At 41.7% G+C, this 27,951-nt stretch overlaps 3 protein-coding genes across 11 annotated transcripts in view; 1 reads left to right on the forward strand and 2 right to left on the reverse strand.

Annotated features, from left to right (window-relative positions):
• FAIM (Fas apoptotic inhibitory molecule) overlaps positions 1-5,855 on the reverse strand; it is an 8,026-nt gene extending 2,171 nt beyond the window's left edge. Inside the window, exons 1-6 of one of the 6 annotated variants that reach the window (XM_064661485.1) lie at positions 5,595-5,611; positions 3,951-4,008; positions 3,165-3,300; positions 2,568-2,796; positions 1,105-1,154; positions 15-537 (exon numbers count right to left, since the gene is read on the reverse strand). In XM_064661485.1, coding sequence (XP_064517555.1) covers positions 265-537; positions 1,105-1,154; positions 2,568-2,796; positions 3,165-3,300; positions 3,951-3,994 — 732 coding nt within the window. In that variant the 5' untranslated portion in view covers positions 3,995-4,008; positions 5,595-5,611 and the 3' untranslated portion in view covers positions 15-264. Of the gene's footprint in view, positions 1-14; positions 538-1,104; positions 1,155-2,567; positions 2,797-3,164; positions 3,301-3,950; positions 4,009-5,594; positions 5,678-5,731 lie in introns of those variants that run through there. The other 5 variants (XM_064661484.1, XM_064661489.1, XM_064661486.1 and 2 more) reach the window with 5 other exon arrangements.
• Positions 5,644-16,593, forward strand: CEP70 (centrosomal protein 70). Of its 4 annotated transcripts, none has more exons than XM_064661480.1 (16): positions 5,644-5,776; positions 6,222-6,321; positions 6,488-6,611; positions 6,938-7,118; positions 7,438-7,607; positions 8,660-8,719; positions 9,328-9,427; positions 9,806-9,894; positions 10,236-10,310; positions 11,382-11,481; positions 12,174-12,344; positions 12,889-13,035; positions 13,548-13,716; positions 14,907-15,021; positions 15,944-16,023; positions 16,404-16,593. In XM_064661480.1, exons 1-16 carry the CDS (start codon positions 5,768-5,770, stop codon positions 16,469-16,471), a joined length of 1,758 nt encoding a protein of 585 aa, XP_064517550.1. In that variant the 5' UTR covers positions 5,644-5,767; the 3' UTR covers positions 16,472-16,593. The 4 variants fall into 4 exon arrangements, with proteins under 4 accessions (XP_064517550.1, XP_064517551.1, XP_064517552.1 ...); XM_064661482.1 differs by lacking the exon at positions 5,644-5,776 and adding an exon at positions 5,904-6,017; XM_064661483.1 differs by lacking the exon at positions 5,644-5,776 and adding an exon at positions 5,943-6,029.
• Positions 16,594-17,038: 445 nt separating this feature from the next.
• The window catches only part of ESYT3 (extended synaptotagmin 3), a 32,213-nt gene continuing 21,300 nt past the window's right edge, over positions 17,039-27,951 (reverse strand). Inside the window, exons 13-23 of the mRNA XM_064661474.1 lie at positions 27,363-27,425; positions 27,201-27,269; positions 25,932-25,997; positions 24,447-24,533; positions 23,499-23,648; positions 22,533-22,969; positions 21,338-21,427; positions 20,682-20,813; positions 19,120-19,225; positions 18,797-18,846; positions 17,039-17,847 (exon numbers count right to left, since the gene is read on the reverse strand). Coding sequence (XP_064517544.1) covers positions 17,811-17,847; positions 18,797-18,846; positions 19,120-19,225; positions 20,682-20,813; positions 21,338-21,427; positions 22,533-22,969; positions 23,499-23,648; positions 24,447-24,533; positions 25,932-25,997; positions 27,201-27,269; positions 27,363-27,425 — 1,287 coding nt within the window. The 3' untranslated portion in view covers positions 17,039-17,810. The remainder of the gene's footprint in view (positions 17,848-18,796; positions 18,847-19,119; positions 19,226-20,681; positions 20,814-21,337; positions 21,428-22,532; positions 22,970-23,498; positions 23,649-24,446; positions 24,534-25,931; positions 25,998-27,200; positions 27,270-27,362; positions 27,426-27,951) is intronic.

A 27,951-nucleotide genomic window follows, 5' to 3' on the forward strand; every position in this document is an offset into this window, starting at 1 on the left:
GAAGGAGACAAGAGTAAAAACAGACACGTAATATTTTAGCAAATGAAAAAGCATCATTGTCAAGATCACTTGTAGTTCCCACATTACAGCAGCCACAGGTACCTGCAACAAATACAGCCCAAAAACTGAACAAAGCTCCAGAATCTCAGGCAGGGCTTTGTCAACGTGCCCAGTTAAAGATCTGTGGGCATCAGATCGCAATCAAAATTTCACATATTCAAAATGGTAAAGTTGGAGTTTGTGAGTTAACATGACTGATCCATGCTAGTAAACAAAAACAGAAAAAGCATCTTCCTGCCCAGTTGTGCCGTACAGCCAGTAAGTGCCACACAAACTTATGCTGAAGTGGCAGTAAAAGGTGAAGTATTTAGGATGCCTTCTACAGCAGGATGCAGAAAGAGATCCCTGAATTGAGTACCAGTTGTGTATTTTGGATTGTGTATTCTTGGCTCCTGCTGCAGTTAGGTAATTTCCTATTACGGATTTTGCCAGGCATGGCTGTGTCGTCTCTGGGAGAGCAGAACAATCCGTGTGCCACTGTAATGGAAGCAGTGAGATTGACAACTAAACCTGCACATGCAGCTTGCAAGAATATCTCCTAGAGCATTTATTACATTATGGAAAAGGCTGAGAGCCATCAGGAGGAGAAATTTTGATTTACTGGAGAAGGAGTTTCTTCCACTGATTTCTACAGAAACGGAGCTCTGACCAACCTGGTCTAGTGAAAAGTGTCCCTGTGACGGCAAAGAGGTTATAACGGGATGATCTTTAGGGTTCCCTCCAACCCAGGTTGTTCCATGATTTGGTGAATCTTCATCCTCCTCTCAGGTATACCAAAACTGTTGTTTTTACAATTTGTACTCATCCAGGGGCTTTCTTGTGGCAGTAGTAACCACTTTGACACATCCTTCAAGGAGGGGGAAGCCTACCTAGTATGTGTATTGACAGCCATCATAATACAAAAAGACACCAAACAGATTAAGCCTTCTACCTGCCAGCCTGCTCTAAAAATTAATGCACGTGTGACACAAAGACAAGCTTATTTTGCTAAGCTTTGGTTATGTAGCCATAGGCTGGGAAGAGTCTTTGGAAGGGATCACGTACCGCTGTTTCCATTTTTTGACCATTGCACCACACATCCATAGTGTCCTTTTCTGTGAAGGAAAAGGAAAACAGAAAGGTATTTTTTTCGCCCCTACAGACAAAGATCTAGGAATTTTAAAAATCTACTGTTGAAATTTACTTTGAATTCCCAAAAGAAGCTCCTAATTAGCCGTAGTACCTGAGCTACAGGGTTTGCTCTCATAGCAGAGATGGGGAGGCTCTCAACAACGAGCAAACAACTTTTGCTTTGAACATACATTTTTACCTCTCCCTAGCCCTGACACTGGGTTGACACTGGGCTATTGACATTGGGTTGTTCAGAATATTGCCAGAAATATTCTGACAGTCTTAAACTGAAAAACTTGAAGACAGAAAAATGAAGTAATTTCTGCTAATTCTTTGAGTGCCATTTATTCAGTGAAGCTCTAACATTCTTTCCAGGTTGGTTTAATTCAGAAGCAGCATTATTTAACATCCATCAAACTGTTTGTATTCTTAAAATCTTCTCGAAAGCCTAAGTACTTTAAATATCAGTCTTAGATTTTTTTTTCATTTGAAACAGAATATTCTTTTACTTCTCCCAGCACATCCTTCTTAAATTATTTTGCTCTAGAATTCACATTACTGAACTGTCATCCACAGGTCATCAGCAGAGAGCTGATCCCTGCTTGCCTTTCCAGTAAGCACAGGGAGATTAAAATCATGTGAGGAGACATATCTGTTTCTGGCATAAAAACTGTTTTTCTTCATTGCCCCCCTTCATCTTAGGGCAGTTCGTTCTGTCCTGAGGCTTTATAAAAATCATAGCCCAAGATCTCTTGTTTCCAGATCTAACCATACAGGAATACCTAAGCGGAAGTTTTCCCACTAGATGCCATGGACAAATTCCTCAGAGGGTCCCTTCCTCCTGGCTGCTTGTAATGTATCTAAGAAAGGGGGGCAGAAGAGATGTATTGCCTGCTTATTAAAATAGTGAAAGAATATGATCTGAGGTTTTTAGATTAAATTTGTAGTTAAGAAGTGATGCAGAAAAAAAGATGCTCATTAATCTATCAAAAATGTAGAAATTGTCACACTTCCTCAGATAGAGACTCCTTGACTTTGGCTGATGATTTTTGTAGGGAAAGCCTGGGTACCTGCTGAACAAACATCAGGTTTGATCACAACACAGATAACACTTCTATAACAGGCTTCACCTGCAGAACTGTCCTGTTAGAGCAGCACTATGAATGCAGCAGCCATAATGCCTCCCAACCTCTTTTTTTTCTTTTGTTTTTAAATCTAGACCACGTTGCTGTTTTTCAGATTGTCTTTGGCATCTCATTCCAAACTTCCAAACCACCCAAGCTTTTATACTGCACCAGTGCTACCCACTGAACTGCACTTTCTCTTAGTTACCAGTTATTAAAGGCACACAAGTTTTTTCAAAGGCAGTAACACGGAGTCATTCAATGTTTACTTACCTAGAACAACTCTATAGTCCGTACCATCCAAGTTCAATATCCAAGTATTGGTTGTTTTTAACCTGTTCTCCATATGTTTCTTCAGACTCTTTCCATTGATCTCCAAAGTATACTCATATGCAAAGCCACTGACTGCATCTATGTTAATAGCAGCCTTTGTTTTAGTAGCTCCAACAGTGAATGTTTCTTTACCCACTAATTTAAACATCCATTCTCTTCTTATTTCTTCCTGTAGAATAAAACAAAGACAGTGGGTATTAACTGAGAAATCTGAGTGCATGTTTTAATATGAAAAAAATTGAACTGGAACTCAGGAGACAGCTCAGTACTGAACTGTTATTTGGGAATGAATGCATACACGGTGGTTTGTATGCACAGAGTGCTTCTGCCCAAAGACAGCAAAGCACTTCATGAATACTCACACCTTAAATGGAACTGAAAAAAAGAATGATGTAGTTCAATAAGTCAGGTAAAGTTAATCAACTGAATGTACCTCGCTTGCATTTATTAGTCTTTTGTTTGCTCTGATGCATGTTGCATGGAAGTGCACTTATATAATCTGTATCACAGTGAATTTTGAGCACATAGCAATTTCACCTTTCCATCAACATAGACAACACGTTTTCCTGAAGTGGTCCCATGTTCAAATTCAATCTTATGAACACCATCACTTAAAGCTACTTCCCAAACAGCCACCAAATCTGTCATCTTCTCTAAGTGGCTGTACCGAGACCTAAGGAAAAACCAACAAAGTAAATTAATTGTCGTTGAAAGTTCAGTTCCTGATGTGTGCAGTTCAAAGCTTTACTGCTTCAGGGCAAGTTGTTTTTTGCAAATGAAAAATGAGACTTGAAAGAATAAGCTTACAGAACTGCTTATATTTTCATGGTTTTTTCAAACACTCAAATATGACAAAATATCACAAAATACAAACTGACAGTTACAGAGACTCACTTAGACGAACACGGTACAAAGACACAGATACCCATCTAACCTCTAAAAACCTCTAGAACTCCCATTTCAGGTGACAGTAGGTTACAAAATACACTTAGTATTCAGATGCTCCTGGACAGTTCTGCTATTTCCTGGTAGGCATTAAAATACAGTATTTGATTAGTCTCAAAGAAAGTGTTTCAGCCTTTTGGACTTGAAAAATAGTCAGGATGGCCAGTTTAGCTATTTGCTGTTTTAACAGATTTGTCTGTAATCTCATAAACACTACCTACATCATTCAGAAATGCACACACAAACACACAGGGGAAGAGATCTGGCAAGATATCCTTTTATTTAAGTAATTTTTAAAGTTTAGATACAATCATAAGTGACCACTGGAACTGTGGATATCTTTCCAAATCTGCTCATACCACAGTCCTGATTTTTTACCTTACTTCATCTTCACAGACAGTAATCTCCTCACCGGATGCCATAGCAACCCAAACAGCTTTTAATCCAATTAGCAGCAAGAAAAAATAGAAAAGCAGAATAGCAGCAGAGAAGTGCTGAGGTCTAAGTTTTCCTGGTTTTCTCCAGTTACGATAAAGGACATTTTTAAAAGCGTTATTAACTACATGCAGTGCTAGCTGTAGTATATATGATGAAACAAAAACATTTAAAATAAAACCATCTTTCCTCTTAAACAGAAAGGCAAATGTATTTTGAAAAAAATATAATATTTTGCAAAATTAGTAAATGCAGTTTATCCTAACTTTATTAGCTCATCGTAACTTTGTTGGTTATTTGATGGAAAAACGGGCTGCCCGACTTGTGACCGAAAGCTTAGAAACTAAAAACTTGACCAAAGCAGGAACCCAATCAGAGTTGCCCATCTCTGTCCCAGACCGTAATGACCTCAGGACTGTGAAATATCACAGCCAACAATTTCACCCACTCGCTTTCCTAAACCACTGTAGCAGTTTACAGCAATCACATGAGCAAATCTGACCTGGCAATTCAGTCACAAAATCTATGTGAACCGCAAATAACTTGTTTCTTACTTAAGAGTAATATACCATGATGGTGTTTTACAACCACTGACTGACTTTTAATGTATTATTTTCACTAATTAATTTGCTAAGGGCTGTCTGCCTTGCCTGTGCATATCAATAAGTGTAACTTAAATGTAAACAAATAGTAACACGTGCTAATAAATGCCCAGGAGACTGTTTTGGCTGTTCCTGAAGTAACTGGTGGCTGTGAAGGCTGGCATCCCCTGGCACACGGTGGGAGTCAGGGGGGATGTATTTCCCTCTCCTCAAAGGAGCGGGCGCGGGGGCTCGGGATAGACCCGCGCTTGTCCCAGGCATTGGATCAGCACAAGGAGCGGCCTCGGGCACAAAAGGAAATGCCAGGAGAGGTGGCAGCTGGAGGGTATCCCCAGGCCACTCTTCACCATCCCCGGCAGGACGCAATCCTGCGGCGTGGATCTTGGAGATCATTTAGGATCGGTGCTGAAAGGGTTAGGAAGCATCCCAGAACACACAAATTCCTTTTTTTTTTTTTTTTTCTTTTTAGCAAATCATGGTAATGAGGTTATAGACTTCTATTTTAAACCGAAGCTGAACCCAGACTCTAGGTCAGCCGTGTGTTTCCTGAAGTCCCAAGGGACTCGGTCAGCCGAGTCCCAAGGGAAAGCCTGGAGGGACCAGGCGCTGCTCGCTTCCAACAGCCACCCGCTGGCTCCAATCCAGGGAAACGCATCTGTCCTGCACCGACCGCCTCGTTTCACCGCGTTTTCTGCTAACCAAGCCAGCAGCCCAAAACGAGATTTACTCCTGTACACATGAGGGCTTGCTCTGAAAAATAAACTCGGATTACCGCTCCCCATCTACCTAATCCCGGCAGCGCTCATCGTGGCGCGGCGTACCGGGCAGCGCATGAGCTCCAGGGCTGCAAATCTCCCCCACCCAGCGGCAGCGAGCTTTTTTTTTTTTTTTTTTTTTGTGAAAAGCCGAAGTCCCTGCAGTGCCGTTCCCACCGCCCCCCAGGCGGCTCATCCCGCGCCCCGCACGGCGGCGGCCCCGCTCCTACCTCCGCCGGGTCTCCTCCCCTCGGCTCCCGCGCCGCAAAATGGCGGCTCCCGCCCGGCGCCGCCCCCCGCCCGCGCGCCCGCCCGCTCCCTCAGCCCCGCTCCCGCCCGAGGCATTCCGCGGCCGGGGAACCGGCACCTCTCCTGCTCTGCGTCCCGGTCGGCGGCCCTCGCCATGACAGAGGTACCGTGGCGGCCCCGGGTGTCGCTGCTGGGTGGTTGGAGCAGGACAAAGAGCGATCCAACAGCCAATAACCCCCGGAGCCGCCACCGGCTCCCTGAGCGCTCCGCTCGCGGCGGGGCCGCTGCGCCCCGGGGGCGTTGGAGGGACCCCAGAGCCGGTGGTCTGGGCTTCTTAAAAAGGCGAATTTTGCTCATTGCACATATTTTGCCTTCTGACAGAGATCGGGAAAACTGAGCGTGCTGTATGTTGTTAAGTACGCTTTTCCTCAGTGTATTTTGCGGATCCTATTGGAGCGTCTCCCACCCCCTCCTGTAGTGGCTGGGGGTTCTAGGGGGGTTGGGGTTGGTTTGGTTTAATTTGGGGGCATTTGGTATCCCCCACCGCCTGCACAGCTGATCTGCAGAACTCAGGTTTCTGCCTCTTCTTCCCCTTCTCCCAACTGCAGCAGGAGAAAGCAGAGTGGGAAAATTTAAACAAGCTATTAATGCGTCATGGGTTGAAACCGGTGAGTCTTGCTGCCCCCCAATGCTGCAGAAATACGACAGGTAAGGACATGCTAATTTAACTGCTTTTTGTATTTGGAAGTAGTAAGTCTAAATTCATAAGGCATCTCTAAAGCTGTCATTTCCAAATGGCAGCAGACATGCAGTCTTCTCCTTAAAAAAAGGAGAAGTCTTTCACTGTGACTTTGTTTATGTTTTGTATCTCCAGATATGATTGTCCTAGATAGTCAGTCTTCTCTAGAAATAAGACTTGCATTAAAAACGCTGGTGGAAGACATTGAGCGACAGCAGAAGTTGATGCAGGGACTTATGGAGACAAATCGATGTCTTAGGTAAGACACAGTGGAAGGAACTTACCTGCTAGTGCAAAGTGAAAGTATTATCAATGTGCATCTCCTGCCCAGTGGAGATCTAGTCTCACCAGAGGCCTAAGACTTTTTTCCTGACATTATTGCCCAATGTGCAGCAATGTTGGTCTAGTTCCTTCTGAGCTCTTCTGCTAGTTCATCTGCTGCTTCTTCCCATACCTGCATATTTCCCATATCTGCTGCCACAGGATATTATCAAATGATAATAGGTGTGTCAGGTGTGTGCTTCCTGCATTGTCTTTAGTGAAATGAGTTTAATTTAAATGAAGGATTTATTTATTTTTTTTCAGAGATGTGGTGCGACAGGAACAAGGTCGGGCATCTCGACAAGAGCAACGGGCTAATGATTTGGAAAATGTGGTGAAAAACATTAAGGCCAAAATTCGTCAGCTGGAAGATGAAACGATAGCTAAAGCTTGCCAGCAACAGAACCAAGTCAGAGAACTTCAAGAAGACCAACAGGCTTCCCAGGTAGTTTGGATAGTGCTGCCTGAGGATTCAAACTTTTGTCTTTTTTTAAAAGATCTAAAAATATTTACATTGATCAAAATTAACATGAGTCTTGGGTCATAGAGTTAGTACACTGTCTAGAGAGAAGATTTTTTGAGCTGTGCAGAATTTTCTATCAATAACTTAGAAAAATATCTGTGTCCTTCTTCCACTGTCTCTTCAGTATGGCTAAAACCCAAAGACTAATCCTCCTTGGGACCAAGTGTGTAGCTGGGTATGTACAGAACAGTCCGCTGGGAGGTCAGAACAGTTTAATAATGCTCCCATTACCTATTCCCAGGTAAAATACCAACAGCAGCAAGAAAAGCTGCAAGAACAGGAAGAGGTTATTGCCCGTTTGCAGAAGGAGCTGAGCAAGGTTGGGATGGAGGAGCAGCACCGCGTTGCCACCCAAAACAAAATGTTTCGACAGTTTTGCAAAAGAGCTCCCAAGTCTCTTCTAGATCAGAGGTAAGTGATTTTCTTATATTGGTGAACAACCTGTATCACTGAATGAAGAAACAGATTTTAAAGTAATGCTTCTCGATATTTATATGGAAAAAAAAAAAGGTACATCAGTGCAGTGATGTTTTTCTCTTGTAAAATTGTGAGACAGATAAATCCATGGCAGAAATTAAAAACTTACCAGCCACTGCCTACACTAGGTGTCAGCAAAGGGAAGGGAATGATTCACTCTTCTCTGGAACTGCAGTGTCTGCTAGGATGATCTCATCCTGGGATTCTAACATTTAAAAATGTAAATTAAAAAAAATGACAAACAAAAAAACCCAACAGACATGATCCTCAACACCACCACCACCCCTCCCCCCCAAAAAAATAGCCCTTCCAGTTTTGGGAAGGGACCTTTGCAACTGCAGGCTTGCTGTGAGGCTTCAGAGTACTTTAGGGTAAGTTCTGAAAGTATCCCAAGGCTGAATCTTTTGCCAATAGGATTTCCATAGCTCTGCTATACTCAAGAGATTTGCCAGTTTTTAGGCCTCAGTTAGCCATTGCTTTACTGTGCTGATGTCACCTGCTTTCTAGGCCTGGCCTGTTTACTTGGGAAGCTTCTAAAAGAGATTGTGTGTGCACAGCCTTTCCCTCATGCCCTTGCTGTATGAGAGGAGGGATCACTGAGTTTGGTTCCCTGTGCTCTCTCATGTGTCTCTCCAAAACGCAACCTCAGAGTGCTCAAGCCACTTTATTTTGACTATGCCTCTCTGTTAAGCTTGCTGGGTAAGTTATAAGATGAGGAGACTGTTGGGCAGATTTAGGTTTTTTCCTCCTCTTGAATGATTTTGCCAGTTCTAGACTAGTACAGAGTTAGTATCTCTACTTTTCATTCCGTCATATTTTCTGTTTTGGCAAACCGTGAAAGAAAACCCACTGTTTGGAGCAGCCACTTCTGAAGTGCAGTGCAGCTGTGTAAGCTCGCCTGTTCCTTTGGGTTGGTCACAGTATTTCTCAGGCATGAGTTTTTTGAGATTATCTGAAATTCAAAATGCCATTTTTCCTTTCTTCAGGTACCTTTGTCTAATTGATTATTATGAATCTCAAATTAGTCAGATTAAAAAGGAGCTGAGGTAGGTCTCATCTAATGCCTTATGGTACTACTGTTCAAAATTTATTTACCCCTTACTGTTCTTAAACCATATAGTGATAAATATTCTGTGCTCCAGATCTATCTAGAATGTAAGAAACACCAAAACGTTGTAATGATCATGGAAGTTTGGATTCATCCAGGGAACTTGAGCTTTAAGTCTTTTTTTCTTTTTTTTTTTCTTTCTTTTTTTTCTTTTTTTCCTTTCCTCTTTTGCTAGAATTACTGCATTAGCTGTGCTCAGTCGAATGATCTCCTAAAAGTAAAGGAATACTGGGTTTTCAGATCTATCATGGTGCAAAGCAACAAGCAGATACCTGAGACATTCCTATAGTTTGAGTTTATTATCTTGAAAACTGAAATGGGATTTGCTTGTACTGGAGTTTCTCTTGAGGATAAGTGCACTTGATTGGCATGTGAAGCAGCTTTCCCAGAAATTAGAGCAGTGGATCTTAGGGCAGAATTTCCATTCTATTTACTTTTTCATTTTGGGAACATTATTATCATACATACAACCCCAACTAAACCAATTTAGATTTTTGAGTTAATTGAATTGTAGTAAGCTCAAACAATATTTTTTTTTCCCAATAGGCAATATAAAAAAGATGAAGACCGGGTACAGAGACAAGGAAAAAGCAAGGAAGACTTCTTAAATCTAGATGCTACTCCTAATTACAGAGCACTGCTCACGGTATGGAACTGCCAAATCTAAGTCAGTGCAGATCTCTAAATGGTAACCCTTCAAGAGCCACCTAGAAACATAAATATGTTTGATTTCTGTCCCTTGTTCTTGTCATGTCTTCTGAACTTGTAACCTCTCTGGGCAGGGTTCCCTGTCTTTCCGCAAAGGTTCAGCACTGTGTTGTGAGTCTTTGCTGGGGACTGCATAGTCACAGTTCTCCACCTGTGGTCTAATGCAGCTCTTGGTCTTAGTCATTTATTCCTCATTCATGCTGTCTTGCTGTACAGGCAATTGTGAACTCCTCTTAACATGTAATATTTTAAATTGTTCAAGTTTGTTGATTAGGAAATGAGTGAAATAGAAGAAATAACCCAGCCTATGTTGCAGTCTTTCCAGAAGCAACTTATTGAAACAAAAGCCAGGAACGAAGAGCTTTTGCTTGAAAATACAAATCTCAAAAAAGATTTGGAAATAAGGTGAGAAAGGATAAGTATCATCCTTTGCAAGGCCATTTTGGTAGATTTTGCTTTACAAAGAAAGAAACCAAAAGTACCAGTGGTTGCACAAGTGTAGTATGAAATCTGCAATCAAAGAAATAAGATATGGCAGCAACAGCCAAACTCCCCTTCCTACACTGTTAAAAACAACTGCTAGTGGTTAGTTTGCTGTTAATTGCTGTTATCACATAGAAATGTAGCAGGATTTAATTTCCAGAATGTTTTGGCACTGGCAAAGCTTTCATATTTTATGCTTGGCTAAATTTTATAGATACCTCCCAATACAAGACATATAATACAGTGCTTTTTCTTTCTAACAGGCCAACTGCACAGGAATTAAAATTTCACAAGCACCAAGTGAAGAAACTAGAGAAAACTTTAAAGAAAATTATCCAGTAAGTATATTCCTTTAATAACTTCCATGAATCCTCTGGACTTCTGAAAGCAAAGTTACTCTGTAATGTAGATAGTGGCTTATACAGCATGTACCTTATCAGCATTCCTCAGAGCCTGGTTATGAGCAGCAAATGTTCCTGGATCTCCAGAACCTTGTGTATCTCTGAAATGATGGCAGGGTCTCCAAATGGGGGCACAGCAGTGTGTCTTTTTTATTTCACTTTGTCTTTCTGAATTTGATTTGAGGGCTATTGGAGGCTATAAGGACAGGGCAGATCTGTGGTGTTTGCTGCTTCATGAGCTATAAAGCAAGCTACTGGTAACATTATGGATTATGAATGGGAAGGTATGAGCTGGCAAAATGTTGCAGCTACAGAAGTTATGTCCATATTATTCTTAGAAATTGACTTCATTGTTTTCTGAAACATTGCTAAGAAAATACATTGAAGGTATTAAAGATCCAGTGTAGATGAAGTGTTTTTATCTGTAATTTCACTTAGTCATTTGTGCATGTGTATATGGAATGATAAATATAGCCTGAAAAAGACATCACTTAAACTTTAAAATAAATATACACATTGTGTATATTTAAATGGACTTTTCTCTTGTGCAGTGGATATTAATTAGATGGTAATTTTAGAGAAAGTCATCTTAGATTTGAAAAGGGGGATGTTGAGCTGTGTGTAGTTAGCTAGGAAAGATGTTCCAGCAGAACCAGATAAAGACTGAGCTTGGAATTTGACCCTTTTCAGTAAAACTCTGGATTTTAAAGTCTTCAGCCACAGTAGAACCTCTGGTAACAGAATAACAGTGTGTCTGGTGGTGTCCCTTCTAAATCAGAGTAGTCTGGAATAACCTCAGCCTGGAGGCTTGAGATAAATCAGTGATATTTACTTTAGGTATTGTGTTGTCAGTCTGTACTAGTTCAGTCTGATGGAATTCTATTGGCCAACAGCATAACATGGGGATTTTATTTTGTAGGTGCTACATACCTGGTTCTTTTATCAGGCTGAAAGTAGTATCTCCTGCTAAGGCTGTTTGTGTAACCAACTGTGTGTATTTTTGTGCAGATCTTTGGGCAGTAGGACCGGAGAAAGAGAAGAAAAGAAAGAATCTGGGAGCACTGCAGAAGTGGATCAGCTGCAGGCAGCTTGCTGGCATTACTTACAGGTACACAAATTTCATCTGTGCTGTGTGTATCTAGCACTGTTACAATGCAATACTATACATGTTTTGTTTAAACACCTAAACTGGTGGGTGCTGGTTTGAGTCTAAGAGTTCCTACCAAGTCCTCTGTGCAAGATGAGTAGTGTCCTGGATTTGACAGTTAATGTAGGCTAGTTCTCAATTGTTTTATCTCTGTAAACTTCCTGAAAATATAGAAAGGAAGCAGACACTAGGCTGGCAAATATCAAATCCATGATTTAGCTGAAGTCTTTTCAGGACAGGGGATTTGTTCAAGGTCTAAGGGCAAAACAGAGCCTTAGGTTACAGTTTTAAACATGCCTGTGGAGATAGTGGCTTTTGTTTTTCTTCAAATGAAAAAGCCCTAATATAATAAAACTTAGCAAAATGCAAACTGTGGAAGTAACAATACCTTGAGCAGATAAATGTTAAGTATCCCTCAAAGGGAATTATATTTGCATTACTTTTACATATCTTCTAGCTAGTATGTTTAAATCTTTGAATCTATTACATATTGAATGCTTGTGTAAAATTCATCGATACTAACATTGGATTGACAGTAATATTGGAGCTATTTGTGATTTAATGTTTAGACAATCAAGACTGTGAAAGAGAGGAATTTTATTACAAAATGTCGTACATATTTGAGCAATAACACTTGTTCTTTGTTTTTGAAGGTTTTGTCCCATATTGATTCTATTTTGCGAAGTCCAAGAGCTCCCCCATTAATATACCGGCGCAGCAAAGGGCCAGTGCAAAATTATACTAAAGAGAGTGGACAGGAATGTGGATTTGAGCACCTTCCCCTCACTATAGAAATGTGGGCAGATCAGCTGATGGCCCTAAAGGTAACAACACGTTATTGTACTTGGCCTTATAGTCTTTTCATGGGCTGACCCCTCCTTGGTCTCTCCCTGTACATAGTTGTGTGGGTTTTTTGTGTGTAGCTTTTGTTATTGCCTGATTGGGTGTTAAATGTTAAAAGTAATTCTGCTGTCCATGTGAAACACATAACAGAGATACTCCTCTTTGTATATCATTTAAGTATTTTTGTTCACTGGCTGAGTCCATAAAAAGACAATTAAGCTTTAGAGTCTGGACTTCACACATTAATGACGGTGCATTCTCTTTCTTCCTTTTGTCTGGCCAGAACAGTAACTTTTTGATCCAAATACAAGTGAAATAGTTCTGTTTGAAAACAAACTCTGTTGTTTTCAAATCAAAGAATGTCAGCAAGATACTGTGCTTAAATTCCATGAAAGCTAAAACCTTACCATCTCCAACACTGGAATGTTTCTGCATATGAGAAACAGCAAGTCTGCCTGTTTCTGTAATAAAAACAACTTTAAGCAGTTTCTAAAATAATTTGTGTCCCCTCCCTTCTTTTAAAAGGATTTGCATAGGTCCTTGAGAAAACTGTCTCTGGAACTCATGCCCTGGCATACTGCAGATCCACAGGATAACAGAGAATCCATACGAGTTGAAGATCTCCAGTTCATAGTAGATGCAATTTTGGAAGAAATAGAAAATAAGGAAAAGGTATTTCTCGCCAGGGGTTCATAATCACAAGTTACATTCTTAAATGCATTCTTCACACCGTGATTAGATTAGTGCATTTGAAAGCCTTGTGGGGTTTAAGAAATATCTGTTTGAAGACATGCAATAGTCAAAGACTGTTTTAATATAATGGATAAATTCACCTTGGAGAAGGCTGCTTTGATCAAAGGCACTTGACCAGCAATGAATTTGCATTGCCTTGTAGTCTCAGGAATGATCCTGTTCTGTTTCTCAGTCAGTGCTGAGAATACATAAATGTACTTCTCAGCAACAGAGAAGAAAGCCTTTGAAAGAGTATTTTGGATTTAGTACATATTTGTGCCTGAAAAATACTGAAAATATGTCTTCAGATTTAAAAATACTTGAAAGGCTGAGATTTAATAAGGGCAGTACACTAATGTTTCTTCAGACTGTTTTTAGGAGTGTTTCACAGTTTGAAAGTGTCCTTGCCTTGTTAAGCAGTAACAGTGATGAGTTCTTCCTGCTTGTTACAGAACAGCCAGACACGGTCCTTGCAGACCCTGTCTGCCATAGTCTCCCACTTCCAGAAGTTGTTTGATGTGAATTCTCTGAATGGTGTTTATCCACGAATGAATGAGGTTTACACAAAGCTTGGGGAAATGACCAACGCTATGAGGAATCTCCATGAGCTCCTGGAACTAGGTAAAGACTGACCACTGCAGTTTGTTCAGACCATTCCAAAGGAAGAGGAAAATAAGTGAGAAAGCTGATCTCTTCATAGAAAATAATATTGAGCTGTTGAGAAACGAGTAAACCAGGTGTTTTCTTCACTGGGAAGATAAAAATAGGCTCCTGACAATTTACAGTTTAAATAGCAAATTCCCATTATTTGTAAGCCTTTAGCAGTTGCTGAAGAATAACAGGGAGGCAGAAAAGAATAACAGAGGAAATGGAATTTTTATTTTTCCCACAAAGCTTTGTTTTCTGTGAGCTGACTTCATAATTGTCTTTCATTCTCTACTAGAAAGATAACCTCTGCTGTAGATTTCTACTTAGTAATTCATTCAAATGTAATTGTGTGCAATCCTCAGAAACTTCCATCTTATGCTGCTAAACTTAAAAACCAAAAGAAGTTGTTGAATGTCAAAACCTGTCAGAACTCAGAGGTGTACTTAGTTACTTCTCTTCTAGTTTGTACTTCTGAAGAACAGGAGTTGCTGCTGCTCCTGGGTTTGAAGGATTGGCTGGGCTGTAGGATGTCCAGCCCCAGAGCAAGGCTCCTGGGCTGCTGAGCCTTACTCAAGGAGAGAAGGAGTCTTCCTGCCTGCAGCCAGCATGGGAGATGAGGAAGCCTCATGTCCCTCTAATAACTGCAGCTTAGAGGATGCCTTCTCCAAGCCTAGTTCTTCTGAAATTGAGGGAGAAAAGGACAAGCAGCCTGTTATCTTCAGTCACAGTAGTCAAAACAGTTAAAATCCAATACCAAAACAAGTTCTGGGTGTTAACAAAATATTTATTAAGCAGGTTCCCTGTTGGCATAGGCCCTATAATGTGCCTGGTGTGTCACAGGAACCCTCTGTCTATATATGTAATTTTAGTTGGCTGATTTCCACTGAAATTTTAGGGTGCACTTTAGTACCACTTCTGCTGTGAACATCCACAGCTCTGCCAATTTTTTTTTTAGCCACTGAAAGATTAATGAGAGATTCCCCATTCCTAGTTAACATTTATTTCTGACCATGAGCACTTTGTTTTCTATGAACGATGGAATGTGTATGCCTAGATCTATGAAACACAAATAAAATCTGGCCACCTGCAAGAATTCAACTGTGTCTAAAATACTTCCCTGTTATTACTGTTACAAGAATCATGAAGTGTTTGTTTTTTCACAGACAGTTCAGCTCCACCCACTGTGGTAGTGGATACTGTTGGGAAACTATGTGACATCGTTAATAAGAATGTGACTGAGCAGGTACAGCAGCTTCTGGGGACTCAGGACATCCACAGGTATGTGGGGGCTGTTCCATTGGTGACCATTCCTCACACATCAAATGTAGTAATTGAGAAAACTGGCTAAACTGATGCTGAAAGAAACCAATCATTTGTAACAAAGTCAGTGAACTGCGACAGCAGAGGTGTTACTATGATCCTACTTAAAACAACTCTGGAATCCTTTCAAAAGGATAAAGCTGGCAAAGAGAAGAATTGAGGCCAGAAGGTTCCAAAACACCCCGTGGTTTGCATGGATAAGGTGATCAAAGAAGCCTTAATGGGATGTGTGTTTCATCTGGAGACAAATCCTGCACGTGGGTGGGGAGGAGAAAGTGTTGCAAGTTTAAGCTGTAATACTGAAGTGTATGAGTTGCTAAGGCAGTGTATGCCTCAAGCTGCCTACCTGTTCCATCTTCAGCAGATGACAGCCACATCTAGGTGGTAGCAGACTGTAAGAGCTTGTGTTCAGCCTTATGCTCTACAAACCAACTAAAAATGGGAGCAGGCAACAAGTCTGACACATGCTGAGTTAACAATACTCAGCCCTTCTGTGCTCACTCCTCACAATTTTAACTAAAGAACAGCTGCTTATAAAGCATTTCTAGCCCTACCTCCAAGGCAGTTATATCAGCAACCCCCAGACAGTATATTTAGCATATATAGACTAATGTTCCAGTCCACAGACAACCTGATGCCATGTGAGGAGGAAAGGAAGGACGTATGTAGGGCATAAATAGTGAAATCAGAGATCCTTGTGACAGCTACCTCTTGGTGGCTGCAGGTTTCAGGACTGGAGAACAGAGTTTTGGTGTTGATGGCTTTATATACTAAGTAGCTGTGTTTCTACAAAGTCATGACAGAATGACAGAACAGCCAAGGAGGTGAACTTGCAATGTCCTTTCAGCCCCTGTCTGACAGTCTCACTTGCACATTTCAGTATCATCAATAAACTAGAGGAACATGAGCACTTCTTTCCACCATTTCAAGCTCTCATCCAAGATTTGCTCTGTCTTCTAGGTAAGTAATATTTGCAACAGTTGTAATTATCTTCATGCAAATGTTTCCTCATAGAACTTTAAATAACTAACAAGTGTTTTGTTTACTCCTGGCATGCTAAAACACAAGAAGCATGTGAGGGATAGTGCTACCTTTTGTCTCCCTCTTCTTTCCATCTTTCCTCTTGAAGTGACCAAAATACTTTATTTTCATTGAACAATGCATATACTCAATCCTATTACTCATAAGCCCAAATGATTTTTTCCCCAAAGCATTAAAAGGTGTGAGGAGTTTATTTTATTCACTGTCTCTTTTTCTAACAGTTAAGTTAGAATTTTGGCTGAGCTTGAAGGTGTTCTGGGTACATAGGCCTTACCACTTTGCTTTCCATTCTGTTACAGAGATCAGTAACATGGATGATATTTTACCTGTGGTGCGAAACCTGAAATGGAGAGCTGGTAAAGAGTGAGCAAGATTTATCTTACCTGTGAACACACCTGTCGATGTTTATGAATTAGTTAACTCTAACCACTGTTACCATAAGCAACAATTCCAGATTTTATATAAATAAAATTTGCTGCATTTTTTTAATTTTTCTTAATTCTTGGTCAATTTAAGAAAAACTTTCATTATAACTACTACTGACTGGTCTTCTCAATCTCAGAGAGAGATACACTCTGTATCAGTCCAGGAAACTGAACCCAGCACATGACCAGGCACACTATAACCACGAGCATTTTGAATGTTACTGACACATTCAGTATGAGATAAAGGTGCTCTAACTGCCTCAGCCATCACACTTTCAGCATTTGCCTATCTTGGTTTTCTGGAGAGCCCGTTTTAAAATGTTTACATTTTCGGCTCAGTTTGGGATGCAACCACATTGTTACTCAGTGAGTATTCTCTCATGTTATGGACTGAAGCAGACTGGATTAATGCAATCTAGGCCAAAAATATTGGAAATTTGCTTCAAATGATGGTTAGAAGTTACCATGGTCATATTCCAAAAGTCAGTTTCAGAAAGGAATAGATCAAGTTTCTTATGCAAGACAGAAGTTTATTGTACAGAAACAAGTACACCAAGCTTCCAAAAATATTTTGCCTCAATATTAAAGCTTAGTTTACAAAACTCTGCTGTTCCTCAGGCATAATCTGGGTTTACAAGATTTTGAAATGTACTGTAACAAAGGACAAAACCTATTAAGGTGTCACAAACTAAAACCTTAATGACATCTTGGTAAACTAAGCTCCCTGCTTTTGGAAGCTCATTATTTACATACCTGCAGCCACAGTCTGCAAAGGTACTTCTGAACAGTGGAATACCAATTTCTTAGTTTCTCAAAAAATAATTGCTATTAAAGTTTAATGGGTTCTGTAGCCCTACAGCTGAAGAATGCTGCTTCAGAAAAGTACAACACTTTCATGTTAAAACAACATGAACAAGATCCTGGGGACATGAGACTGCCAAGCAAGATAATGACACTTGGCTGACAATCTAAAATATCCCCAGGTACAACACTTCCTTAAGAGAGGATTCAAACTTACAGGTCCTTTGGGGGATGATTTGCCAGAAATGGCAAAAATAAAAGATTTATTCTCTAAGGACAAATTATTCCCTATGGGGGGGGAAATATGTTTATTTTTTAACTTCAGTGAGAACTAATCTCCAAATGGGATCATTAAATTTACATGTCCTGAGCTAGAGACTGCTTCAAATTTGCAATGAGTGTGCAAAACACATTAATTACAAGAGATATGTACATTTATATAAAGTCGAAAAATTAGTGCCTTATGTACATGAGAAGAAATCAAATTCTCCTGCGTCTACTCCTTGTCAACTCATACCTGCAAGACAGACACAGTAAGTAATTACAGTAGTTTAAGACTTTCTTTACAGTTTTAACTGCCACAATAGAGAGGACTTGGGCTGCTTTATTGCTTGGCCTTCACAGGGAGCCTGATAAAGGAGGCTCCAGAGGTGGCCTCGGACTTCAGCTCTTCACCAGGAACTTTGGGTGTGTCGTTTTTCCCTCCTCCCATAATTGCCCTGACACACACACACACACACACACACACACACACACACACACACACACACACACACACACACACACACAAGCTGGGCCAGGGAAACACGGTTTTCCTATATGGAATATTGGCTCACTGCCTGTGCAGATGGCAAGCTCCCGGACTACCCACACAGCATTCCTTGGGCTCCATTGAAGGAGAAAGAAGGAAGAACTACTGCCATTAGCTACAGATGTAGAAGTGGAAAAAAACACCCAAGCCGGGTTCTCAGTCTCTGCCTCAGACCAATGAACACACAAACCTCAGAACCACAATGAACATACAGGCAGAACTGTAAGTGGCTTATTATAATAGTTTCTATAAATGCTTTGTAATTAAAGTTTTATCATATATATATTGCTGATCAGAATATTTAGTTAAGATCTTTATCCAAGTTAAAATTTGTTGCAAAGTTGCTTTAATAAACATAATTCTTTTACTTATGTGTCCCCATGGCTTTTATGGTAACATAAAATATGCTGAAGTCTATAATTGGCACACAGGCATCTCATTAAAGTTGTCTCACAGGGCAGGCACTGCACAGCCCATGGATTAACACACAACTTAGATAAAACTACCAGATTAGTTCAAGTTAGTCCTGCGTTTGCAGGTCAGATATTCTTCTTGCTCACCCAAACACAGCCCACTCACCAGAACTTCAACAACAGCCATGCAAACTCCCAACAAAGCAATGGGCAGGGTTTGGAAGTATGGAGATGGTACTTACCATTGTGCAAAACCTTTTATTAAGTCCTCCTGGGACAGGTCGATCCGCACCTTTAAAAAGCCAATTTTATTTGTTTGTATATTATTCAGCATACAAATTGATTAGCTACGCTAGCACTCCTCCCAAGTCAAACCCACTTTCTAGTTCTAGGGCTGCATCTCAGGCCCAAGTGAAAAGGAGCCTCCACATGGTACAGCCTGGTTTCAGATGAAAATCTGGCAGATGTTGTTTCCAGATTGCCAGCGAGCTGCATTTTAGGATTACAGGAATGGCCCAGACTGTTCAGCTCTGTTACATCTGTAGTGTGTATTCTTTAAACTTACTTTCCCCAGCTCCTTCCTTTCCTGTGAAATGAACGGCTTGCTGTTTTTCACTGCAATGTCCAGTGTCCTTTTCTTGACATTTTCCAAAGATTCAAAAAATTCAAACCTAAATGTAAAGTTTAGAAAGAAGAGACATAAGTCACAGTTTAAAATCCTGTAAGCATCAGTGGCCAGATTACAGTGACAGAGTACAACATCAGTAGCCAAGACTTTAACAGGAAAAGAAGGCACAGAAAAGGCAAATCTATAGTTAGATTTCATTCACATTGCAAGAAACCTCTTCCAGGCCTCATGAAAGACTATTACACTGTGTTCAGACTGTTCACTGTGCCAGGGGGAAGGAGGAAAACATGCATCCATGATGAAATGCCATGTACCATCTTTTTTCCTCTCCATGGGAAGACCAGCGTGTTTGCAATTCAACCTTCATTACTCAGAGGAAACAGCTGAGCCAAACCCCCAATTTCACAGAATAGCCTTGCACCCAAAGAGCAAAGGCTGAAACTTGTGGCAATTAAATTCTTAATGGCTCTGACTCAAGCCTCTGGCACACATCACTAATGTCAAGTGAGTTTTGTCCATGCTAAATCAGTTCTGCCCACCTGAATAGCTTTTCTTCAAGTCAGAGCTGTAAAACAGGTAATGTGTTTTGGAGCTAAGCATTGCCCAACTTATTATCCTTAATTAAGGATATACAGGATACGTCAATACTGAGGATGAGGAAAACGAGATGATGTTCCCAGCAGCTGGGCTGGCACTGAATCAGTGGAGCTACTTGGGAATACACAGAAAAATCCACAGCTCCAGTGTTTTGAGTGTTAAGATGAAATATTTTAAAATCCTTTCTCCATTTCTGACTTACAGAAAGGACACAACACAGGAAAAATCTAAACCAACCAGGATCACCCAATATTCATGTATTTTCACATATGTGTACCTTCCTCTAATTATGGGATTAAGACCACCTCTCAAAATAGCTCTTCCTCTAAGCATTACTGTGTTTGGGTTTATACAAAACACATTCCATTTCAGTGGCAGAGCTGTGCATGTGACACTGTCAGCAAAGGGGTGGGAACATTTTACCCTGTACCACCAGGTACTGATGACAACATCCATCTGTCTGCCCAAAGAATGGTCCAGTCTCTAAAGGCTCTGTACTTCTGCCTTGGACTTTTGGAAAGGTGTCCAAACAAGCATCAGGCAAAGCAGTATGAACAGAGAAGTAGGCTCTGTGAGGCATTTGAATGAAAATATTGCCTTTGCCATGACAGGGAGTTAAACATGGGTAGGGGAATGTCTGTTTGCAAGGAAGCAAGTGCAGCCTGCACCTGCTGGAAGGGGCAGGGAAGAAAGTGTGCCCTGCTACAGAGGGACAGACAACACCACAGGCAGAGCAAGCCCCAAGTACTTGGAAATCACAATTAAAGTGCCATTTGTTTCAGAAGACCTGCAAATGTTCACAAGACAATCCTTAGGACCAACAGCAGCACACCTTAGGAAGCCCTTTCGTTACACAGACACCATAACTATTTCAGCCACAATCTTAATTAACATTTTCTTACTTCTCATCGTATTGAGGGTTCAATGTTTTCTTCTTAACAGAAGTCTTCTTCCTGCTTGTCCACCTTCTATCTGGAAGCAGGTATATACGAACATATGGATCTACTCCACGACTGGAAGAGGGTACTAAGTTTCTGTTAAAAGAAATACAGACAAGCAAGGCAGGTTCTCCCAGTGTGTGTTTTAATAACTTGACTCTCTTGTAATCAAACCAAACCTTCATGGGCCAAAAACATTAATCCTGGAGTTGGAACTAAAACTTTAAGAACATTTATTTAAACAGAATTTTCACTACCGAGTGTGTGGCCACTTATCAGGGTTCCTAAATTAACAATTACAAATTCAGTCATAGGGATCAATCCTTGCCATGATGCCTATCACGAGACCCCAGGACACACATCAGTTGTCAATGCTGTTCAGAGGAGGTTTTGGATGGATGACAGTTGAAGTATCTCTCCTGCAATGGGCCCTACTTGCCGGCGTCTCTCCCTGACCTGCTGCTGGCACTGACCAGAGCTGGGCCTAGTGATGCTGCACAGGTTGAGGCCAGCCAGTGCTAAGGCATCTCCTGCTGCACTGGTTCTACTCCAGCTTTGCTGAATGACTGACACAAGCCCAGAGAGCTCTGCCCCTCTCTTTTGGTGACTGTCAGTGTTACCTGCAGCTGTTCACCAGCACGACGAGGCTCTGCCGTATGGAAGCATAACGGACTGTCAGCTGGATCTCCCCCAGAGGCATTTCGGTACCACTGCAAGACATTGGCACAGTCAAAGCCTTTCAATACAGCTATTGAACAGACCAAATGCAGACTAAAACCAACTTTCACGGCACTATTCTTCTTCCTGGCATCCTAAGGTTTCCTTTCTAGGAAGCAGCTGGACCACAGAGGTTCCACAGAATCAACATTCCCGTTAGCACCGTCCCTGCCTTCTCTGCACGAACTTGATTTCAGTCCCACAGCACAAACTGCCGAAAAAGCCCCTCCATGGCCTGCTGTAGAAGGAGCAGCAAAGTAGAGGTTAGTGTGTTACACAGCTCTCTCAAGAATGTCTTGTATGTATATGCAAAATGTATGTATATGCAAAATGGGACCTTCTTTATATTTCATTCTGCATGTTATTGAAGTGGCTTCAAATCCAAAAAACATTGTTCAAAATGGTTTAAAAATAGTTTATAAATGAAGCCCTGTTCAGAGCTAGAGAATCTGCCAGTCCAGCAGTACAAGACCGAACAGCGGGAGCTGGGTTTCACATTCAGGTTTATAATTACTCTGATGCTCTTTTAAGTGAGGTGGACCTTCTTTGATACTTCAGTTCATTAAGGATTCTACAAGGTCCATTCTGCCCCCCAGGAGGGAGATTAACAGAACAGACTACTGAGCACTGTGGGAAGGACACAAACACAAGCACACCTATCCACAAAAACTTTGTTCACAGTGTCATCACTCTTAAAATTCACTGGATAAAACACAGCATTCAAAGCTTTAAGCAGCCAGAGAAACTTATCAAGGGTTTATGATATTACAGAAGTGGGATGCTCAGACTTCCAATATCCTGTTGCTAAATGAGTGCTATGGCAGCCAGGAGTGTAAAGAGGCTCTTCAATAATATGAAGCCAATATGTGCAGCGTCTCTTAGGAAAGCCAGAGATGTATTGCTTTCACTTTACACCTGATCTGATAGTGCCCTGTAATCTACTTTGCTGCTGACTGGAATACTTAGGTCAATTCTTTGTGAGTTGAGAACCAAGACACCAAACGACTTAGCAGCCCTTGAATTCACCTCTATGCAACAGCGATCTATAATACCTAAACTTTCCCACGAGAAGAACAATTCAGCTGGAAGAACACTTACTTATGAATGTCCAGATTGCTGCTACTTAATTCAAAGCAAGAGGAAGGCAGAGAACCCAGAGAAGTGACACTGGGTGCAAGCCTCAGCTCCTGCACGACTGGCAGCGTGGGCACTGCCGCCGCTCCGCTGTGCAGCGCTGACGGCGGGCGATGCTCTGGGTTCTGCTTGTGCTCTGCCCCATCAGGGACTGCAACTGTTTCACTTGGTACAGGGGCTGCTGAACTGTCTTTAGTGTCCAGGTCTTCTCCACTGTCCCTTTTTGGCAGGGATTCAAGTGCTGCAGAGTCTTTACTGACAGGAGGTACTTTTGAGACTTCTGGTGGGGAGACAGACTTCTGCTGGTTTCCACCCTTTTCCATAACACGCACGGGACCTTGCTTTGAGGCATTGACACCAGCCTTGACTCTTTCTGGATCAGGTTCTTCAACATTCAGTGCCTAAAAAATCACAAGGGAGAGCAGTGAGTGCTGCTCCCAAAGCACTGGGGTGAATGCCAGCATTACCACCCAGGAGAAAATTTCACCACAAAATTGTAACAGCAGGAATCTGCCATTAGAGATGAAAGGAGTCTGTGGGATTCACTGTAGCGTTCTCTTCTCTTGTCCTACTGCATATACATTTAACACTGTCTAAGCACTGATCCAGAGCACAGTGAGAAAATGACTTCTAAGCATCAGTGTCTCTTACTTTGATTTCCCCAGCTTAGATTTTCTCAGACTAACTCTTTATTGTTGGGAGAAGATTTTCAGCCTTGCCTCTACAAAAAGTATTAGGAAGCTTCATGGATACTTCTCAGCTCCACCATACACTCCTAATTGCACTTAAAGACCTTGTCACATGTCTACTTTCTACTCATCTGTGAAGAAAAGCTGCCTTTCTCCACAGTCATCTTTCATCTCTTTTGCCTGGTTAGAATTGGATGCTTCCACTAGGGAAGCCAAATGAATATACAAAAGAACAACATACCCGCAACACAAGTTTCATCTGAATAAAGCTGTCTGAACTGGAATGGTCCAGCTGGAATCTCTGATCCAGAGTCATGTTTGGGTCCTTAAGTAAGTGGGACAGACATACCACTGAAGTTCCCAGGGCACTATCCCGCTCCTTGTCTTTTATCTAGAGAGGGGAAAAAAAAGGAAACAAAAGTTTGGCAAACTGGGAAGCAAAGCAAGAAGGTATTTCAGACAGAAACCAAAATTAGCTTATTTACTTCTGGACATAATATCAAGTGTGGTTACTTCCAAATGGGTGATACCAGTATTTCAGGGGTGTAACAAATTAGTGTGTTTGGAGTAAAAATCCCATCCCTAACTACACAGATAAGGAACTGCCTCAGCAGAAAAACCAGGCCCTGAGATATACTGGACTTTCCCTACTTGCTTCAGGGAGAAGCAATGTCCCAGGCAGCTGGGATGGCAACTGGTCTAAACCTTTACAAGCTCTTTAGGTAATTGTTTAGCCTATTTAACTTCAATACACCTTCTAAGTTCAATTCTACAATATCTGACTGACTAGCCCTAGAAGGGGCTGGTGAGAGACAGAACTGCTTAACAAGCCAGAACACTGAGGTGAAGGGCTGTGGTTGGGAATTATTAAGGCTGCAATTTCTGACAGCAAAATATTGATGTCTTTACTACACACCGACCTGTATAAAAGCTCCTTTGCACTTTGCAGCCAGAAATATCCCACATTTTAAACTCAGATATTACACTACATGATCCTAGAACAAAGGCAGATACCAGTATCACCTAACAGAGAATCACCCGTGCAACAACAGGTCCTTCTTCTACTTTTAAGTAGGAGGAACCCAGAACAAGACAATTCCACATAGAAAAAACCAGCACTGATCTCCATAAAAGAGGTTTCTTCCTACAGATGTGCAGTTGGTCTTCAAAGGAAAGGCTTTTCTCTCACCTCAACATGGAGTGACTGGGAATGAGCACTGTGGACAAAGAAGGTGAAAGCCTGGCCCCACGTGGGATCTTTGCTGAAATTGCAGGTCTGCAACAAGAAGATTGTGGCACATACATTAGTTTGTTCTGTAAGCAGCACAGAATGCATGACACTGATCACCAGAGAGGGGCACGGTGACCCTCTTAATTTTATCCAGTGATGCTACACCCCAGCTGTATGGAGAGAGTGGAAATTCTAGGTCAGAAGCGTGCGGAAGCAAAGTCTCTGGCAAAACCAGAACAAGTTTTGCAGGATGTGGAAATGCCAAAGAACAAGTCTGGTGAGCTGCAGTTTGCCCCAGCCAGCGCTGCCTGGACCAGCAGCCTGCCTCACCTGCAGCAAGGCACCGCTCCCTCCCTCCCACCTCTTCACCCAGGGAGAGCCAGAGTGCTGCTTCCAGCCTGCAGGCACCCAGAGCCAGCTCCCAAAGCCACAATGAGCTGACAGGGAAGGGTAGGAAAGCTAGAGGGGCAGTTTCAGGGGTGTAGATCTTGTGGGAAGAGTAGGATGGCACAGCTTCAGTACCATCCACTTGAAGGATGAAAGAGCATGGAAAGCACCCATGGGGGCTGTGGCTGCTCCATAAACCAGCTGTCTCTGCCAGGCCACGACTGCTGGCTGCAAGGAGAAAGGAGCAGGGAAAGGCTGGAAGTCTTACCTAGCTTAGGAGAGGCAAATGATGTGGTAGGGAGAGGGAAAGCCGAAAAAGGTAAAAATGCAAGCAGAACCCAATTCCTGGGTGAAGCAAGTGGAAGAAACAAAGGAAAATAGGTGTCAGTCCTATACGCCCATGTGTAGCCAAGAGGATTCATTCCTATTTGTTGGGTGTCCAAAAGAACATAGGGCTGCCCTCATCTGCATCCAGCTGTAGGACAGCAAACATGGCAGCTACTGGGAGAGCAGAGCTCAGCTGTTGCTTGTACTCATCAGGCAAAAGTAATTTTTAAATAATGAAAAAGGAACTGAAAGTGAAGTGGAGGAGATCCAGATACATCTGGTACAGGTAAAAAAAAAAAAAAAAAGGAAAAAAAATCAGTAAAACTGTGATACACAGGAGCCAGGAAAGGCTCTATTGGGGAAACAAAGGCCAGGTTGATACAAATGACACCCTGCTCTGAGAAAGTATGAGTCAGATTTGAGACCTATAATTTTTTCCTCTTCAACCCTTATAGAACTGGAGTGTCTTGACCAGTATGACTCCGTGGCAATGAGCACAAAGCCACACATCTGTACAGCAGCTGATCAGACACCCACTAACTACCACAGCTCAGTGATACAGTGGTTCCATGTGCTGACTGACCTCCACCTCCCAGGCTCTGCAGCCATCACCATAACTACAGCTCTTCACATCAGCTTCACAAGAAGTCCTTCCCTTCCTAAAAGCTACTTGGAAATAGTCACCCATAAAATAGAGTATTTAAGGAAAGCAAAACAGAACAGTGTCACCTTGCTCTTCTGAGTCTTGTTTCCAACTGTGAGCAGGACAAACGAGGAAGGTTCTCGTTCCATCTTCTGTCATTTAATACAAGGAAAAAAAGAAGAAATCAGAAAAAAAAATGAGAAATTTATAGTTTACAGAAAGCTATATCACACCACTACTGTTACTTGAAATGAGTTGCTGGAAAGCTGACCATATTTTTCAGATGTAGGACATCTGAAGGGTGTAGTACACAGGAAAGCCTCCAGCCATAACACAGCACAGTCTTTACCATCAAGAGTATACATTTAAGCCAAAGTTTTATGTACTTAGGTTTCAATAGGTGAGCAGGTAAAAAAATTGTCAGAAGCTGGGAGGAAACAGAGAAGAGAATTGAAGGCTCAGTGGGAAGTTGTCATCATTCCTGAATGAAACAGGACTTTCAGAATTGGTTTCCAAGGCTCAGGACTTGCAGGTAGAAGCAAATCTTTGGCATCAAGTAACAACTCCTTTCCAGAAGTAACAATACTGAACCTCTTCTACTGTGCTTCTCTGCACTAAGCTACAGAAGTCAAGGCTGAGGAACTGGTCTTGGCACAACACTGCATACAAAGCACTCACAATTAGGTTCAGAATTAAGTGCTAGTAACTCAGTTGTAAAGATGGTACTTAAGAGAGGAGCTACTTGGACAGAATGGGAAGCTTTATCCATAGCTCAGAGCTGTGACTGTGTGTAACTTGTTCAAGAAAAAAGGGAGAAAGACATTCTTCCCTATACCCACCATTTACATCACAGTAGCAAAATATAGTATTTGGGGGAAAAGTAAACAGAAGCTATGAGAGAGGAGGCAGGAATGACAGAGGCTTCTGAATCCCTCTAAAACCAAGGGAGGACGAATTTGGTGGTCAGGTCTCCAGTGAACAGGAAGGTTATCACAAACAAGCATATTCCTCCCACCCCAATGTCAAGCTGGAACAGCTCAGCATGGGAAGAATCTCTGCAACAGCAGAAAGGTTATCATGACCTAATCTGATGTCTGCAGGCTCTCTGTCCAAAGCATAAAAGTATAAACAACCACAGGCACAATCAAAAATTTCTGTGTTGCATTCTCACTTGGATCTCCTAGACTTTTACTGGGGCAGGGGTGGCCTTTCAATGAATATTTTGAACCCCTGGTCACTTAGATTCTGGCAGTGGAGAGGTTATTTCTCTTTAACCACAGGCAGTTTCAGTTACTACAATGCCCCATAATCCAGAACATTGTTTTGCAAGCATGGGAGGAAAATATAAATTTTACCTTGAGGTACTTGTTATTTTTGATCTTCTTTGCTCCACATTCACCATTCGAATATTCGAAGTGGTTTTTCTGAATTAGTGAAAGAGTATTTAAAATAATTAGTTTGTGGTCTTAAAAAGAGAAGGTTAGGAGTGAAGGCTGCTGCATGTGGTTTGTACTTACTGGAAGGTTGAAGGCGCTGTCCAAGTAGACTATCAGAATTGCTGTAGACAGACCCTTCTTATCCTGCAAAGGCCAGGAAAGATAAGCCAAAACAAAACACAAGGTAGGCATGATCACCCACCAAGGACAACGTAAAATATAACAAAATTCAAAGGGCAGTTTCTGAAGGCTAAGCAGCTCTCTGCCTTTCTCCTAAAACTTGCAATTTAGGAGAGCAGAAGCCAACACAGAGTGACAGTTCTAAGCAGACCAGTAAGACGTGTAAGTCTCTTCAATGCACTGGCCTTAATGCTCAGCAATCTCTCAGTGCAGAACTGATTGGGTTCCCCAGCACAGCAAGACACCTGAAAACATGCTCAACCACATATATCAACATCAATCCAGTATTAGCAGAACAAAGCTTGGAAACAATTTTATTCACTTCAGTGGAACTCCAACGGTTTTGGTTGGTTTTGAAGAAACAGCATCCCTGGGAGATGGGCTTTATCCAAACAATTCTGCTGGACCAAGCACCAGTTCTGTGTATTTGTCTATGACTAGTACAGGTTATTTGAGGGGCCTGGGGTACTACACAGATCCTAGATGAAGA

This window comes from Pseudopipra pipra, chromosome 7 (genome assembly GCF_036250125.1).
Source record: "Pseudopipra pipra isolate bDixPip1 chromosome 7, bDixPip1.hap1, whole genome shotgun sequence".
Taxonomy (NCBI): Eukaryota; Metazoa; Chordata; class Aves; order Passeriformes; family Pipridae; genus Pseudopipra; species Pseudopipra pipra.